Genomic DNA, 17,398 nt, shown 5'->3' with positions numbered 1-17,398 from the left:
TCTTCAAACTGTTAAAAAAATGCCGTCTCGTATAGGGTGAAGTGTAACATTTAGTGGGGCTTTGAGTAGGGGAGGGAAGACGAAGATTTCTTCGAGAGGAGCAATGTATCGGATAGACTAAAAAAAAAATCCTGAAAGGAAGACGTTTGTCTCTTTGTGCTCCTTGGAGGCTCTTTGCAGAAGTTCGTGCTATTCTAGACTGCAAGTTTTTCTGATGCGTGTCCAAAGCAGGTTTGCTTTCACATACAGTGATTCGAGCAAGGTACATATAAATCTTCTGGTTATGATAATATTGGGAAGATGCGTTGCATGGCATTTTCCTTAAAGAAAAGACAGCTAATTCCATAAATATTTTTAATATTTATTTAGTTTAGCAGTGTAGTTATTTGGGCTGTAATTAAAGTACAAATTTATTGGAAAATGCTGACTTCCATGACGACAATTAATCCTGATCTGATTGTTAGTTTATTCTGTTAATTGTTCTGAATTCAAACGAACTTGAACCCAGTGGTAATTGAGATATTTGAGATACTTTGATACATATTTTAATTAGTTTTTTTCAAGGATAAGAGATCCTTCATGTGCTATGAACTCCTGAAGACAGTCCTGCTGTATAAATATGGGATAGATTTATAGGAAAACTTTTTCTGTTTCCTGGTCATTCTGAATGTGCACCTTAAGCAAGGGCTTGGACATAGGAGTTCTGGAGAATCTTGCTGTGAATATTTTATGGTTTATTTGCGTAGGAGGGTCAGCATGAAGTTTATGTCTCTTACTAAATGCCTCAGTTCACCATGCGAAGCTTTTGTTCATCCATCTTCGTGAGCAGATGCAGACCCTGAATCTGTTAAAACGTTTCACCGGTTCAGAACACTGTGAAGCTATTAATGTTTTTAGAATAATTGAAAGGCGTGTTATGTCATGTGAATAATTAATTGTAAATGATGCTGAAAGCAGTGAGCTAAGAAAGATTATTCCAGTAAGTATTTTAATATTTTTCCAGCTGAATATCAGGCTCTGTGCAGCAGTGGAACTGGCATGACTGCGGGAGGAAATGGTAAGATCACCTCATGTGATTCGTTCTAAAGGAGTTCTGGCTAAGAGTGTTACCTTGATATCCTCGATTTGTTAGACTTGTTGGTGTGGATGATGGCAGAAAAGACTGCGAGGAAGGTTTATTCAAATGGCTGTTTGCAATACATTTGAATAATTTAGGATGAAATGAGTGGAGCATGTCATGTCACCGGTGCGCTCTCTGTGTTTTATGCCATGGAATGTATGTGAGTGCTGTTATGGAATAATGGCAAACTTGTGAGAATTGTTATTGGCTCTATGACTTAGAAATCATGTGTGTGTCGTAGTTGCACGTTTTGGCTTTATTCTTCAGGATGATTTCAGTCATGTTGAACACTGAGCTTCCTCACATGTTTTCACCTGTCAGAAAGGCCAGGCTGGTAGTTTGGTTAATTACCAAAAAGGAGCAAATGATTACAATGAAAGCTTTGTAGTTGAGAACTGTAAAAGTCCAAACTCTGTCAGTCAGTGCTCCCTAGTAGATTTGCCAGCAACACAGAGGGAAGAACATTTAGAAAGGGTGGGGATGACCATGCTTTGGAGAGTGATGCCCTCTGGAAATGCTATGAATCAGGAAGGGTGTTAGTACATGTGCATCTATAAATATAAGACCCCAGTTTAATATCCGAGTTCTTAACTACAATTCCAAGTCTCTTAAATATCTGTGGGCTAGAGATGGTCCTAAATCAGTGTGAAAGGGATGCTTTTTTTTTAGAATGTGACTATTTAGGTGTTAATTCCCTCATCAGAAATACAGAGGAGCCAATGTTAGTGATACTGAAATTATATTTTTTTCTAGTTTGGGGAATTACCCTCCACAACCTATCAACGACTGACTTTGGGTTTTCATTTTTGTTGGTTTGTTGTTCTTTTCCTACCTTTACGTAGATATTAACGAGTGCTTACTGGATACTGATCTCTGTCCTAATGGAAGGTGTGAGAACCTGCATGGAACATACAAATGTTTATGTGACGCTGGATATGAAGTGGATTCAACTGGGAAAAACTGCATCGGTATGAAACCTCCCATTTTTCATTTTGAAGCTTGGTGCTTGTTTTTATCCTCCTTCACCTATTTTTTCAGTGTTTCATCAGATCCACTAGGTGCTCTTCTGATATTTCTGGATGTTTCTGCTGAATTCTTGTTTTCATTTCAGTACTTTGCAACGCCTATAAAAGCCTCAACTGTGGGGCTGTAAAAGGACCGTTGCCATAAGTGATTCAGATCACTGACAACCAAGCAATAAACATCCAGTTCAGTTAAGTCCACTGAACATGCACTTTTCAGTACCAATGTTCCTCAAAATTGAAAGAAGGCAGATCTTGCAGGTGCAGTTCACCACAGGAGGGATCTAGGATCATCAGTGTGCTACGTGCATCCAAGGGATTTAAGTAAAACTCCCAAGTGATTGTAAGAAGATAAGCATCCCATATGCTACAGAAGGCTTAGATAGTTTCTCCCAACTCTGACTTTTCAACTTTCAGACAGGGCTATTGGCTTAACTGTGTTGCATGTACCGTCCAGACACAGGAAAATTTATTGGAAGCAGCAGCAGAATCCAATGGCATGGTGTCTCTAGCTAGGGCTGATTTCCTGTGCTGTACAAGTGAAAAAAAATCTAAAGCCAAATTCTTCATCACAGAAAAGGTGAAATAAGTTATTCTTGCTCCATAAAGGTGACCAGTGGAAGCACCATGGCATGGGGTAAAAAGAATTCAAATAAGTAGCGGTCTAGTTCCTCCTCACACTATCTGGGATGTGGAAAAAAGCCATCAGATGCCTGCGGACTCCTGTTACAAGTTTTAATTCTGGCAATTTTCCTCTTCCATTACACAGTCCTATCGAAAGCCCATAACTTACATCTTTTTAGATTCCTTTATTCCACTCCTGCATTGATACATTGTCCCAGACCTCCTTTGCACAACTGATTAGAAATTTCTTCTGGATTCCCATTAAAATTTATTTGTGACTATTTTATTACTGGTTGATGCTGTACTAATATTATGCTTTGACGTAGCATCATGTCAGCACTTATCCCCAAAGTATTTATAAAGAATCATCATATCCTTTCTCAGTTTCTGCTGGCTAAACTATCTAAATCCACACTCTCAGTCTTCATAAAAGCAGAGGCTGCTGCCTTCTGAACACAACTGATCTGACCAATCTGCAGTGTTCTGATGAAGTCTAACCAGTGCCTCGTATTGTGGTGCCAGCAAGTCTCCATCCCCCCTACAAATATCCTGCCTAAACTGGTTCTAGAGTGCATTAGTCTTTGCCCACATACATGTTATACTTCGGGATCAAAGTCAAACTCTAACCGGGAATTACATCCCGAGTTTTCTCAATGGCCTTTAACTGATGAGTTCTGGTTTATAGCATGTTATTGGTCCCTAATTGCAAGGCTTTGAACTTGGGTGATTATATTTCATCTTATTTCTCTCATTCACATTGTCAAGATTAATTTAGTCTTGCATGAAGTAATAACTTCCAGCTTAGTGTTGTCCACAGTTTTTGATCCCATTCACTTTTTATTTCTACACAACAATGAATATTTTATAGGACCAGTCCCAAGTCTGATCCCTGAAATGCATTGCTAATATCCTCTCACCATCATGATTACTCCCCTGTTTAATATACCCTACTGTAATCTTTCCTTCAGCCAGCTCTGGAACAACCTTAAAGTACTTTAATTCCTTCCTGTTATCTCCAGCTTACATAATAATTTTATTTGGGTTCCGTATTCTCTACTTAAACCTAAATAGCTTAAGTCATCTGTGTTATCTCAGACTAAACTATCCACTATCTTATTCTTAAAAAAATAAGAGTTGATCTATCCTTGATAAAATCATGCTGTAATTCATCCCATTTTCCCATTTGTTTCTTTGGCTTTAATTATCTGTGTCCCATTGCAGCGTCTGCCCTTAGCTTATGGCATCCCTTCTCTTCTCCTCATCCATCTGTGAGTTTTCCAGCTGTTCCCCAGCCCACCCTGTTGTGGCCCACATCCATGCTCCATCACAGCTGTTTCCCATTCTTCCATAATGTTCCACCTGGCCCTCTCTCAATTTTTTTGAACTCCTGTGAAGCTTCCCACATGGTCTGTTTTATTCTGCAAATCTCCTGCTTTTCCCTAGCACTTTTGCTGTTCCCAGCTGCTCCGTTGGCCCTCTGAGTCTTCCCAACTTCTCTCAACACTCTCTGAGCCCTGTCTAACTTAGGCAATCCTTCCTGTCTGCTCTCGGGGTCTCTCTTGGTCTTCACCTGCCATTCATGGCCCGTTGCCACCTTCTTGCAACTTCTCTCTGATGATCTCTTCCAAAGATTTCCTAAGGGCTCTTGAAATTCAGCACTAGCATTTCTATTTAAATTTTTCACCTCTGAAGCAAGTGTAGACTCACATTGGCGTTGTTAACCTTAACATCTATGACAGTCAGAGCCAGCTTGGAAAAAATGGTGATTTAAAGACCAAGATGACCAGCAAAATTTTCCAAACCAATCATCTCCTCATTTCTTTCATGACTGTGGGGGCTTCTGTGCAGGGAATTAGAGACTGCATAGACCTGTTCCACGGTACAGGCAAAACGAAACTGTGATTCCCAGCTTTGTTTTGAACCATGATGGTGTGGCAGTCACATATTAGGAGTATGTGTAGAAATGAGGTATGAGCTCTTATAAAAGCATTGCAGCCTGCTAAAAAATAAAGCTCAGGAAAAAAGTCAACAAAAATATACAGAGAAAGGGTTTTTTTCTTTTGATTTTTCCCTATTTAAAAAACAAAATCAAACATTTTATTTTTTCTCTAGGTAATATTTGTGTTTTGCATTCATATAATAATTATTGATTCCATTATTTTAATGATAGTTTTCATAAAGAAGGAAGGTGCAGTAAGTGGGATTTTCAGTGTAAGTTTCTTTGGAATGGTCATTTCTATTTTAAATAATTCCGAATCTCAAAAGAATCTAGAAATCTTTTTAGTGTCTTTGAATAACACTGCAAGTCATGTGTGTGCGTATTCTCTCTCTTTCTCTCTCCCCCTATTTGTCTCCTCTTCACATACACAAATTGTAATGAAATGTGGCTGCTGGGAAGTAGATTCTGTCATGGCTTTACTGCAGAAATACCTTCTTTCTTAAAATGTTCTTGATTTTCATTGTAGACATTGATGAATGTGCACTGAACATGCTGCTTTGTGACAATGGGCAATGCAGAAATACCCCTGGAAGCTTCACCTGCACTTGTCCGAAAGGATTTGTATACACTCCTGACCTAAAGACGTGTGAAGGTAATTGGTAAAACTCCATTTTATTCTAGTTTGATTTATTTGGATTGCTTTCAGATTGTGCCAGAAATACTTTGAACCTTGATGAGGATATAATGTGTAGAGCTAAAAAATCATAAAGAAATTATATGGGCAAGTATGGGAATGTGGAGAGATAAGGCCAAAATGAAACCCTTAGATAACCTCATGGAATAACCTGTAGGAGGTCTCTATTAGCACTCTCCTTAATGACTACTATCAGTGGATCCACAGCGTGCCAAGAGTGAGAAAAACTTGAGAAGAACCGAGTTTTACAAATCTGGTATCTTGTCTGGAGAACAGGGCCAGATGGGTCCTAGTTTGAACCAGTTTTGAGCCACAGACAGAGTGTGTATCAGGTCATTTAAACAACACAGTCCATCACCACAAAGCAGGGCAGTAGCTGGATATCACTGCAAAACGAGATGCTACTTCAAAGTTTAATGATTTAGTGTGTTAGTGTGTCTTTAGGACACGTGCATCCTTAGTTTATTGTGAAGAGTTTCATAACAGAAAAACAGAGTATCAGGAAAACTGGTCATGAGGAAAGCTTCTTCCATTTTTTCTAAGCTGAAAAAGACCGTATGTATTTTTCTTAACTCTTCCTGGCACTAACTGCAGTGTGTTTCTCTTCTAGATATTGACGAGTGCGAATCTAACCCCTGCGTTAATGGGGTGTGCAAAAACACAGCAGGCTCTTTTGTTTGCGAATGTTCTCCTGAAAGTACTTTGGATACAACCAAAACCATCTGCATAGGTATTTATTCTGAAGATTTTATGTTTGCTGGTTGCAATGCTACAGACTGGGGGAAGAGTGGCTGGAAAGCTGCACGGAGGAGAAGGACCTGGGGGTGTTGGTTGACAGCGACGGAACATGAGCCAGCAGTGTGCCCAGGGGGCCAAGAAGGCCAATGGCATCTTGGCTTGGATCAGAAACGGTGTGACCAGCAGGGCCAGGGAGGGGATTCTCCCTCTGTACTCGGCACTGGTGAGACCGCACCTTGAGTGCTGTGTTCAGTTCTGGGCCCCTCTCCACAAGAAGGATGTTGAGGCTCTGGAGTGTGTCCAGAGAAGAGCAACGAAGCTGGTGAGGGGCTGGAGAACAAGTGTTACGAGGAGCGGCTGAGAGAGCTGGGGTTGTTCAGCCTGGAGAAGAGGAGGCTGAAGGGAGACCTTATTGCTCTCTGCAACTACCTGAAAGGAGGTTGTGGAGAGGAGGCAGCTGGGCTCTTCTCCCAAGTGACTGAGGACAGGACAAGGGGGAATGGCCTCAAGCTCCGCCAGGGGAGGGTCAGGCTGGATATCAGGAAAAAAATTCTTCACAGAAAGGGTCATTGGGCACTGGCAGAGGCTGTCCAGGGAGGGGGTGGAGTCCCCATCCCTGGAGGGATTTAAAAGATGGGTAGACAAAGTGCTCAGGGACACGGTTTAGTGGCAGATAGGAATGGTTGGACTCGATGATCCTGGAGGCCTTTTCCAACCTAGTGATTCTGTGATTCTGTGAATGTCCAGTAACATACAAACAGCTTAGAAAATATTTTGAAATAACTTGTGCAGATAAATTTAGTGGAAAATGTTACAGAAACAATGTTAAGAAAGTGTTTGTTTTTACGATCACTATAGATACATAAGGTGTGACAGCACTTGGGAGCATAATGTGCCTCCGCGTCAAATTTGAGAAAGATGAAATCTTTTTGTAACAATTATAGAAGTGCTAAGACTACTTCTTCAGGACTATGCTCACCCACTAATGCTTCCTGCAAGAGAAGTGCACGTGTTCTTGTTAAGATCTGCTCTCTGGAAAGGCCAGTTTTCTGTTTGAGGTGGAGCATGTCTGAGTTGTGTCCTGATCAGCTCAAGAGCAGCCATGGACAGTGCTGTGACTCATATGCTCTGTGGACTTGTGATTTCTTCCCTTATCTATTCTGGAGGGACACTAATTTATACCTGTTGCCTAGTCAGTGAGGAAGACTGTGGAACTGTGTCTCTGTGTGATCCTTAGCCACCTCCTGCCACTCCCTATATGAGAAGATCAGATATTCAGAGTAGGGGATCTAATAGATTAATGGAACATCTAGAAAAGGTTCTTATCTATCTCATTCTTCTGCGTGTGCCTCTAGTCTGAGTCATAATAAACACAATGACTCAGATCTTGATGGTGTTGAGGTATTCTCTGTTAAGGTCAATGAACATAAACTAGGATTTGCAAGGACTTTGTGCTGGGCTGATTTCAGGCTGTAGTACAGCATAGATAAGGATAAATTAAGAGCTTTTGCAATAAATTCAGATGTGATGTGGTAAGTTATAATGAAAGGATGATTCTTCTTCATGGTTAAATTCAAGTGTGTTTGCAAATATATAATTCTAAACAATATGCATGACAATACATTGGGTTTTTTTTCCAAACAGAAACTGTTAAGGGTACCTGTTGGCAGAACATAGTGAACGGAAGATGTGAAATAAATATCAACGGAGCAACTCTGAAGTCCCAGTGCTGTTCCTCACTGGGTGCTGCTTGGGGAAGCCCGTGTACACCATGTGAACGAGGTAACAGAATTAGTTTTTTTCAGGAATCTAGGATTTTTTCTGTTCTGTGGTTGGTCCAGATTATTGTCGTAATAATTTGAGTACAGGCTGGACAAATAACTTTTACTTGTTCTGTTATCAAATGCTCATTCCTTATTCAGTCTGAAAAAGAGAAGTCAATATTTGAGAGGTAGCGCGTATCATATGTAGTTATAGAAGAAGTAGCCATATAAAAAGATATATAGAAATACATATAAGAAGATACATATATATATGAAGATCTATACATATAAGAAACTATATAGAAGAAGCTGTAGAGGAGTCTAACTTTTGACTTTATAGTAAATATTTTACAAGTTTCAATTCTGAAGAGAAGGGACCACACCTACAATCTGTAACTTGCAGCTTTTCTTTAGCGTGGTTTGTCATGATGAGTGATTTTGAGTTCCTAATGATGTAGCAATAGATGCATATTCCCCAGAGCTCCCAAGAAAATGTTCGTAACAACTGGATCTTTGGTGTGGTAAGGGAGGAAGGAGAGGGAGTAGCCCTTGATATTATACTCTGTAGATGAACTGGTGGCATAGAAAATCATACAGTTGACCAAGAAATGGGTTGAGGTCTCTGCGTATTCACTTGATAATTAGACTGAACTGTGGGATGAGTTGGGAACTCAAGAGATGAGCTGATGAATGCAGAAATGTGCGTGGGTTGTTATTTCTGTATGCTGAAAGCTGCTAGTTTGCTCAAATCTTTAGATAAATTCACCCTGTATATCTTAGCAGAATTCATCCTCATTCATCCATGGTAAATATGGCTGTAATGTGCTGTGATCAGGTTAAATGAATTAATTGTTTTGAGTGAAGCAAGAATCCTATAACCACTTTTGGGCTAGCTAGCTAAGACACGTGGGAAGCAAAGAAGGATAATGGCTGATACTCTATGTAGTTTATGTAGTTGCCCCGTCTTATCTCTTTATTATTTCAGAAAATACTGAGATATTAAGCACTCAGACTTCTCATAGCCATAAGCTCTAGGTTGTATTTCACATGATCAGTTTTGCACAATAAGTTAATGGTGAGTTTTAGATTACAGCATTCTAAAAGCTCACTTCTGTTTGTTTTACAGACCCAATATGTCAAAGGGGATATTCAAGAATAAGAGGAACATTGTGTGAAGGTATTTATTGTTGCCTTAACATAAATCAGAGCTTGAAAGAAAAATGCCAGTGTTTTGATTTAAGTGGTTAATTTAGCGTAGAGGAACACCGTGCCAAATTCTTACCTCGTGTAGTTCCATTGACTTCATCGGAGTTGTGTCAGGGATGAATTTGGTTTCAGTTTGTTTAACATTCCTACATACTCACAGTTTATATCAAAGTACACACTTGCAAATATAGTGTCTTCCATCATAAGGAGATGGTTCTCTCTCTTCAAATACTGTTAACCAAGTAACCTATTTGGGCAAAATATGCATCCTATATGTGTTGTAAAACATGGTGTTATTGATACAGTAGTATGACAAACCATTAATATGCTTTAGAAGAAGAAGGTTTGAAGACTATATTTCACATGAAAGTTTTTTTTTTCTTAACTTGGCTGTCTTCCATGCGACATTATATGAAATCAGACACGTTCCAAAGCATAGTTTCATTGTCTTCTTTAAAAAAAAAAAAAAAAAAGCATCAGGACACAGTTAAATTTTGGTTAAAGAAATGGTTGAAGATTTTTTTTTACATGTGTAGCTTTTTCCTTGGGATGAGATGATTCTATGCTATTTCGTGAGAATTTAAGGTCCCACCCTATTTCATCTACATTTGAATTGTTTTGAACCCTTGGCAAAGTACTGCATATTTCCATAATATGCAGAAGCTCAGAGAGTCTCAGACTGCTGTGGGTCATCCTGACTGACAACATCTGACATGACACTGCAGTTAAAGTATTTTTAAAAAATTACTCCCATATGTAGCTTCCATAAAGAAACATTGTTTTTTCCTGTAACAAAAATTAAAATAAACAAAAAAAAAATAGAGGAACACCCTCACACATATTCTTTTCTTTCCAAATGATGACTGAATACTTTGGCATGTCTGTGCTGCAGACCCACTGTACATAACTTATCTGACCTCAGCAACACTTTCTGGAGTAAGTGAAAGAAAAGGGGAAAAGAAAAAAAAACAACCAAAACCAAGTGGCCCCACCTATCTCTCTTCACAAGGAAAGTCTTAGAACATTTTTAACACTGCTGGGATGGAAAGTTTGTGCTTCCAGGATGTAGACATAACTGTTTTGAGCATTTCCTTTACCAGCGCTTTGGATTACATCGATTACATGCTTTAATCTTTGTCATTTCAAGGGGACTTGGATAGCCCCAGATTATTCAGAGTAGTTTCCCCTGCTTTTAGTATACCGAAGCCATATTTGGGTTTCAACCAATATAAGCATTTTTCAAGACAGGGGAAGATCTCTAGGAAATTTACTGGCAAGTGAGAGACAGGACAAGGGAGTAAGTTTAGTTCCCAAAAGGTGATACTCAGTTTTCCCATACACAGCCCATGTAAAATGAGTAATGGACCTTGTGCAAGGAAATAAGCAAAATAAATTGGCAGTGTTCTTCTAGTTTGCGGGTGAGCCCCGGAGTTGTCAGCTGGAATATGGCTTACAGGCTGCAAACTGTTTTAATGTTTTTTAATAGTCCCCTGGCTTTACTTTCTACCTTCCAGTCAATATGGACCTTTGACTTACAGTATCTGTTCAAGAGCAGAGGCCGCTGGTACCCACCCCACGTTTATCCTCCCCCCTGCTCCATGCAGTTTCAGAGCTGCAGTTGGTTTGCACCAGGAGTTTTGTCTGGAGGCTTAGTGAGTTCAGCCTTCCCCCTTCTTGCTTACTCTGTGAATCAGTGTTCAGCGCAGCTATAGATTTTCTCATTTCTTCTTCTTTTCCTCTTATGTCTTAAGAATTGTTATGCTTCGTCTTGGGCCACCTTCAATACTGGAGGCTTTTTCCTAAAGGCAGTTGTGAAGCATACACTTTTCACAAAGGGCAGTAGTGAGAGGACCTCACACTTAGATTACTAAACATTTATTTTTGCTCAGGCCAAGCTAACACAGATAATGAAATTATCCTTACCCAAAAAGTGCTAAATTGACCATTTAAATATAGAAATATAATCTTTACTTAATGAACTTAAACTAAGTGTGCAGTCATAAGGAGTTTATTTTAATCTATGTAAAATTACTACTTGCAGACAGTCATAGGGCCAAACTTCAAATGGTATTGTAGTCTCCAGACATGCAGAAGTGTACCTGCCAAGACACAATCATTAACAATAAAATAATTTTTAAAAGACATTAAAAAAATACAGAATAATTTAATCTCGTTGGAATAATGCATCATCTCATTATGCATTCACCTTTGTCTTTCTTTGCCCATTTGCTTCAAAAATCTGGCCCACAGTGAGTATGAAAATTGGTATAATTTTTAAATGGATTTAACCTTTTGTTACTTTTGAGTTTGATTTCAGTCTGTGTAGGAATGGCAAATAGCAACATGTATTATTTCTAATCATCAGCAGTTTTCTGTAATTATTTGGTTCTGGCTAACATGCAAAAGAAATCCTAAATATTTGGAATTTTGTCAGGCCGTGTAAACTGCTGTGGTTTTGTATTTTATTCTAAACCCCAAAATATTTGAATGCTCATTTTTTTTTCTGATTTGTTGATGTTTAGCCTGCTAGTGATTACTTTTATTCACGTTTTGTTTGGAAATAGATGTAAATGAATGTGAGGTGTTTCCTGGAGTCTGTACAAATGGGCAATGTGTCAATACCTTGGGATCGTTTGTTTGCCAGTGCCCCAATGGAATGACTTTAGATGCTTCTGGACGGACATGTCTTGGTAGGTATTAATTTCATTTACAGGTCTGCTGGGGAAGAGCAAATCTATGTGGTGAGCAGTGTTTGCACTGCATGTTTTCATACGAGCATGAAAAATGATTTCTGCCCACAGAAGTAATTTTCAAATGGAATCAGTCAGGGACATGAACTTATTTCAGCTGGAATATGAACAGATTCCAATGGTAGTGGCTAAAGCCCATCACCATCTGCTAGCTGGTGAATAGTATTAATTTAGTTCCCTACAGATCAACTGAGCTTTTAGCAGACTTTGTTGGGAGCCACACCGAAATCACCAAGGTTGGAAGAGTGGTGGTGGGGATGATTGTGGGCTGGGATTGGAGAGTCTCAGGAGGGATGTGATGTTCCTGGCCACACTCTATATTAATGGAGGGTGCAACAGAATATTGAAGTTTTGCATGCTGCTCATTCAAAGCACTTTTGTTGCTTTATGACAGTAAATGCCCAAGATTTGTCTCAGAACAAGGCATAGCTTGTAGCAATTAAAAGGTCTTACGTAGGTATGGTAAACTGGAATGCTTAAAATCCTCTTCTGATCCAAAATTTACTTCACGTGTTCAGTGCCATTTTTCAGAACTGTGCTTTAAACTTACTTCAACTCAGAAGTTCAGAGTTCAGCGTTAGTACTTTGCTGTCAGAAGTTATGCAGTGTACTTGGTATGCTCCTCTGATTCCACAAAAACATGGAGCAAACTGTCCTTTGAAGGGATTCTGGGACAGGATTCCTCTGCAGTGAACTAAATTTTCTCTTTCTCTCTCAACATATTGTTCAATTGCCCAACAGACATTCGCTTGGAGAGTTGCTACCTGCAGCATGAAGATGAGCAATGCACCGCACAAATACCAGGCCGGCACCGAATGGATGCTTGCTGCTGTTCAGTGGGGGCAGCGTGGGGATTTGAGTGTGAGGAGTGTCCTCTGAAGGGATCACCTGAATTTGAAGCTCTTTGTCCAAGAGGATCTGGTTTCTCTACGAAGATAGAGATAACTGGGAAACCTTTCTCTAAAGGTATGTGATCAGTTTATGGTTCATTGCCGGCAAATCCTGCTGGCTTTTCCTTTTACTCTTCTTTTGGACAATTCCTGTGGGTTTGAAGAGTTTAGTGGTAGTCAGGCACCTCACTTACCTCAAGGCACATTTAAAAATCAAGTTAGATTTTGTAGAAATTGAAGCCAAAGTATAGCATAAGATAACATAAGAAGGAGATGGAGCTGTTGGAGTGGGTCCAGAGAAGGCTACAAGGATGATCCGACAGCTGGAGCACCTCCCATATGAGGACAGGCTGAGAGAGTTTGGATTGTTCAGCCTGGAGAAGAGAAGGCTCTGAGGAGACCTTATAGCGACCTTCCAGCACCTGAAGGGGCTACAGGAAAGCTGGAGAGGGGCTGTTTGCAAAGGCTTGTGGTGACAGGAGGAGGGACAATGGGTATAAACTGGAGAGGGGCAGATTTAGACTGGACATAAGGAGGAATTTTTTCACGATGACAGTGGTGAGGCCTTGACCCAGGTTGCCCCGGGAAGCTGTGGCTGCCCCATCCCTGGAGGTGTTCCAGGCCAGGTTGGATGGGCCTTGGGCAGCCTGGGCTGGTGGGAGGTGTCCCTGCCCATCACAGAGGAGTTGGAACTACATGATCTTTAAGGTCCCTTCCAACCCTACCTATTCTATATTCTATGATCAGTCTGTGTCATAGAGCATTAAACACCACATAATACTGCAGCTTCAAAACGCTAGATTTATCTCCACTAGAGAGGTTAAATTGTGCCTGACTTTGCCTCCTGTTTTGCATCTAATGGCAGCTCTAGCTGATGGAATAGCTTTGAAAACCTGACAGCTGATAGTACAAGAGCTGGAACAAACTGAGCAGTCAGCTTTGAATGTACTGAAAGAGCAGTTCTTCTTATGTGGGGAGGTTGCAATAACTTTAATTCTAATGTGGAACCAGCAAGGGAAGATGAATAGTTTTGAGAGTTTTTTTGTGGGGCTGCTTGGAGAAGGAGAGGAAAATGTTCCCAGGATGATAGCTCAAATTAGTAGAATTCAATTTGCTGTAAACCAAATGTTATTATGACCGTTGTTGGTAAACTTCAAGCATTAAATGTGGAAATCACACAGTGACACTCTAGCATCATGTACTGAAAGCCGTCTTTCCAGAGTTACTAGTGAGGTTAGGCTGGACAGTGTCAGAGGCGTAAGTGGATGTGAATATGATTATAAATAAAGCTGCTTGCCCAAACAAGCATTATGAAGTCTGAAAGGAGGGGAAAGTATCTATCAGTGACAATTGCTGTTGTTAACTTCAGCCTTAGTTTTATAAACAGTCACTAAGCCATTAATTGTTCATAAAGAAAAGTGACATGTGCTTTTATTTATGCTCATTATGTTTTCTGTGACTCATGGAAGTAACAGATTTTTCTCAGAAACCAGAAGACAGAGTGGTTCTTCAGGAACCACCCTTTGCCCTTGCAGGTTTGATCCTCTGCCCACTGAAATCTTACTAGTGAGTTGAGTGAGCTGCAGATCAAATCCCGCAGGACAAAAAGGAAAAGTAATACCATTTTATGGCAGAAAATGCTCTTGGTAGTTCCAGTGCGGAGTGTTTCCGTTGTTGGGCCAAGTGAAAATCAGTATCAGTTTATGTAGTGTGGTCTACAATTTCCCCAAAAGGAGAGGTCAGTATCCTGAGAAAGGATGAGCTCTGGATTGTTCTTTTGTGTGCTGCTTTTCTATGAAGTCATAACATCATATGTCTTTACTGTTTCATTTTTAGATATCAATGAATGTAAAATGGTCCCCAGTCTTTGTACCCATGGAAAATGCAGAAACACCATTGGCAGTTTTAAGTGTAGATGTGACAGTGGATTTGCCCTTGATTCTGAAGAAAGGAATTGCACAGGTAAACTGCGTGGATGTCTCTCTTAATTTGGATTTGAAAAGGAAAAAACTGAACTCCTTTGAAAATAATGTGAATGTGTTTTGTGTTACAGACATTGATGAATGCCGCATCTCTCCTGATCTTTGTGGCCAAGGCATCTGTGTCAATACTCCTGGAGATTTTGAATGCGAATGTTTTGAAGGCTATGAAAGTGGATTTATGATGATGAAAAACTGCATGGGTATGTTTTTTATAGACCATAGGTGTCCAATGGTGTGCTATGTGCTAGTATGCTATGCATGGTTTATTTTTTGTTTATATTTTTATTTTTAAATAACGCCTCTCATTTTGTAAGTCTTATTAAAGCTCACTTTAAGTTGATTTCCACCCTTTTTTTACAGGATGCCAAAGCATAAATGACAAGTTTCAGGATTTTAGGGCAGATTTATCCCCACATTCCCCATTTTGCTAAGTGGGACACCATCCTGAACTTTGAAGTTAGAGTAGCTTAAAATTTAGAAGCTTCTTGCATTTATTTTCTGTTGCTTTTTTTAGCTGCAATGTGGTGTAAGGGATGACTTGCTATAGAAAAGGCTCCAGAGCCAATCTAGGCAGACGGTGCTGTGACGGGTAGCAGACTATGGAGAGGGATGGGCTGCTGCTGTGGCAGTGCTGTCCCCTGCAGTCATTTCCCTTCCCTTCTCCCCACAGACATTGATGAGTGCCAGCGCAACCCCCTTCTCTGCCGAGGTGGCACCTGCATCAACACAGAGGGAAGTTTTCGATGCGATTGTCCTCCAGGCCATCAGATATCACCAAATATCTCTGCGTGTATAGGTGAGACATGCAAGATAAATCAGTCTTGTGCACAGCTTTTTATACTGCTCTTCTTCTGCATGTGTATCGTTTTCATTCAGACCTAAAACGTGTTCCTCTTTTCTTTTGCAACAGACATTAATGAATGTGAATTAAGCACCAACTTGTGCCGAAATGGGCGTTGTGTCAACCTCATTGGAAAGTATCAGTGTGCTTGCAACCCTGGATATCAGTCCACACCTGACAAGTTATACTGTGTTGGTAAGGACAAACTCTCCACAGGGTCTTTAGTGAATAGGAAAGATAAAACACAAATACTTATTTCATTTTTAGTAGGTGTATAAAGACATTTTTATCTGTGATTCAAGAATCTAGTAAGTCTGGCAAAATTGAGGAGTGAATGAGATTATGGTAGCTTTACCGTTAACTGTGTAATAGTTATTTTCTCTAGTAAATCAATCATGATGCATAAAATAGCCTAAGACTTCAAACTTTGATCATTAAGAGGGAATACCTTGTTAAACCCCGAGTTCTATATTTTATTAAAAATCAGCATTGCTGACAGACCATAGAGTATTGAATTTTTCCAATTTTGATCTGCAATTGTCTTGAATATAGAGTCTTTCCATTAACTGTTTCTTTAAAGCCACATTTTGTAAATGACATTCTGCTTAAATCATGTATTGTACACACTTTTATATGCAAACGTTTTATAGTAGCATAGAAATACGTGAAAAATGCACAGGCTTTAATTCTGCCTGGTAGATAATTCTTTCCTGTGATCCTTATGAAAACTTTGTTGCCTTCATACTGTAGTGACCTAACAGTGATATTTTTATATGTTAGATAATATATATGTTAGATAATATATGTCAGATAATACCTCTTTCCGAGCATGGTTTGCCTGACATCCATCCCAATGCCTACATATGCAAACACTTGAATATTCAAGGAGTGTGCAAATATCAAATGTAGATTCTGGAAGTAATGCTGTTCGGGAAAGCTGACTCAAAGTGTGTCCTTGAAATATGCTTTAGAGTAAAAGGTGTCATAGGCTTTAACTGTAACTTTCTCCTTTTTAGATATCGATGAGTGCAGTATAATGAACGGTGGCTGTGAGAACTTCTGTACAAACTCAGAGGGCAGCTATGAATGTAGCTGTAAACAAGGCTTTGCACTCATGCCAGACCACAGGACATGCACTGGTAAGAGAGATTTTGGGAACTTTTCCGCTGGAGTGGTTTATTTCAATAGTTTAAAAATAGAAATTGTTTTTAAGATTGAAGCCATTGTAACAAATATACTGTAAAAAAAAAAAAAAAGTAATTACTGCATGGAAAGCGAAGTTCTTTTTCTAAAGTAAACATCTCAAAAGTATTGGAATTGGACAACTGCAGACTGAATTGCTTTGAATGGAATTGATTCTTCATAATTTCAGAAAGTGTACAAATTTGTTCTGAGTTTAGTAACAAAACCCTTAAAATTCTCCAGTATCTCCTCTTAAGGGAGATAAATTTTCTCTCTTAAGGTATATTAAATCCAAAATTCAAAATGTATTGAAGTTAATGGAAAGAGTCATCATAAATGTAAGCAAAAATGCTCTGCATGTGTATTGTGTGGTTATATTGGAGAAAGAATAGACAGAAACGCTATAAACGGAGATGGTTGCCCTGTTCTGTGGTTGGGTGGTATTTGCTCTTAAGCAAGCAAGAAAATTCCTATTTTTAATTCTTTGTTTAACCAAATGTAAGTATACTGCATTGCTTCAAAACTGAATGGCTTTCAGACAAACTGAAATTTGAATAGTGTGAATCTTTCTTAGGAAACAGCTCTGTTGCACTCTAAACAGGGTTTGTGAGAAAATTTTCAGAGCTCTATAATGGCCGAGTGTTCTC

The 17,398-nt window shown here is 39.4% G+C and overlaps 1 protein-coding gene across 2 annotated transcripts in view; it reads left to right on the top strand.

Annotated features, from left to right (window-relative positions):
• Positions 1–17,398, top strand: part of FBN1 (fibrillin 1) — a 158,949-nt gene that overhangs the window by 89,869 nt on the left and 51,682 nt on the right. For both annotated transcript variants that reach the window (XM_054077541.1, XM_054077542.1), the window contains exons 18-30: positions 1,004–1,057; positions 1,963–2,088; positions 5,232–5,357; positions 6,010–6,129; positions 7,782–7,919; positions 9,027–9,077; positions 11,671–11,796; positions 12,598–12,822; positions 14,583–14,708; positions 14,800–14,928; positions 15,399–15,524; positions 15,639–15,764; positions 16,586–16,708. In XM_054077541.1, the coding sequence (XP_053933516.1) occupies positions 1,004–1,057; positions 1,963–2,088; positions 5,232–5,357; positions 6,010–6,129; positions 7,782–7,919; positions 9,027–9,077; positions 11,671–11,796; positions 12,598–12,822; positions 14,583–14,708; positions 14,800–14,928; positions 15,399–15,524; positions 15,639–15,764; positions 16,586–16,708 (1,596 nt within the window). The remainder of the gene's footprint in view (positions 1–1,003; positions 1,058–1,962; positions 2,089–5,231; positions 5,358–6,009; positions 6,130–7,781; positions 7,920–9,026; positions 9,078–11,670; positions 11,797–12,597; positions 12,823–14,582; positions 14,709–14,799; positions 14,929–15,398; positions 15,525–15,638; positions 15,765–16,585; positions 16,709–17,398) is intronic.

Source organism: Cuculus canorus, chromosome 12 (genome assembly GCF_017976375.1).
Source record: "Cuculus canorus isolate bCucCan1 chromosome 12, bCucCan1.pri, whole genome shotgun sequence".
Lineage (NCBI taxonomy): Eukaryota > Metazoa > Chordata > Aves > Cuculiformes > Cuculidae > Cuculus > Cuculus canorus.
This window is presented reverse-complemented; position numbering and strand designations above follow the sequence as displayed.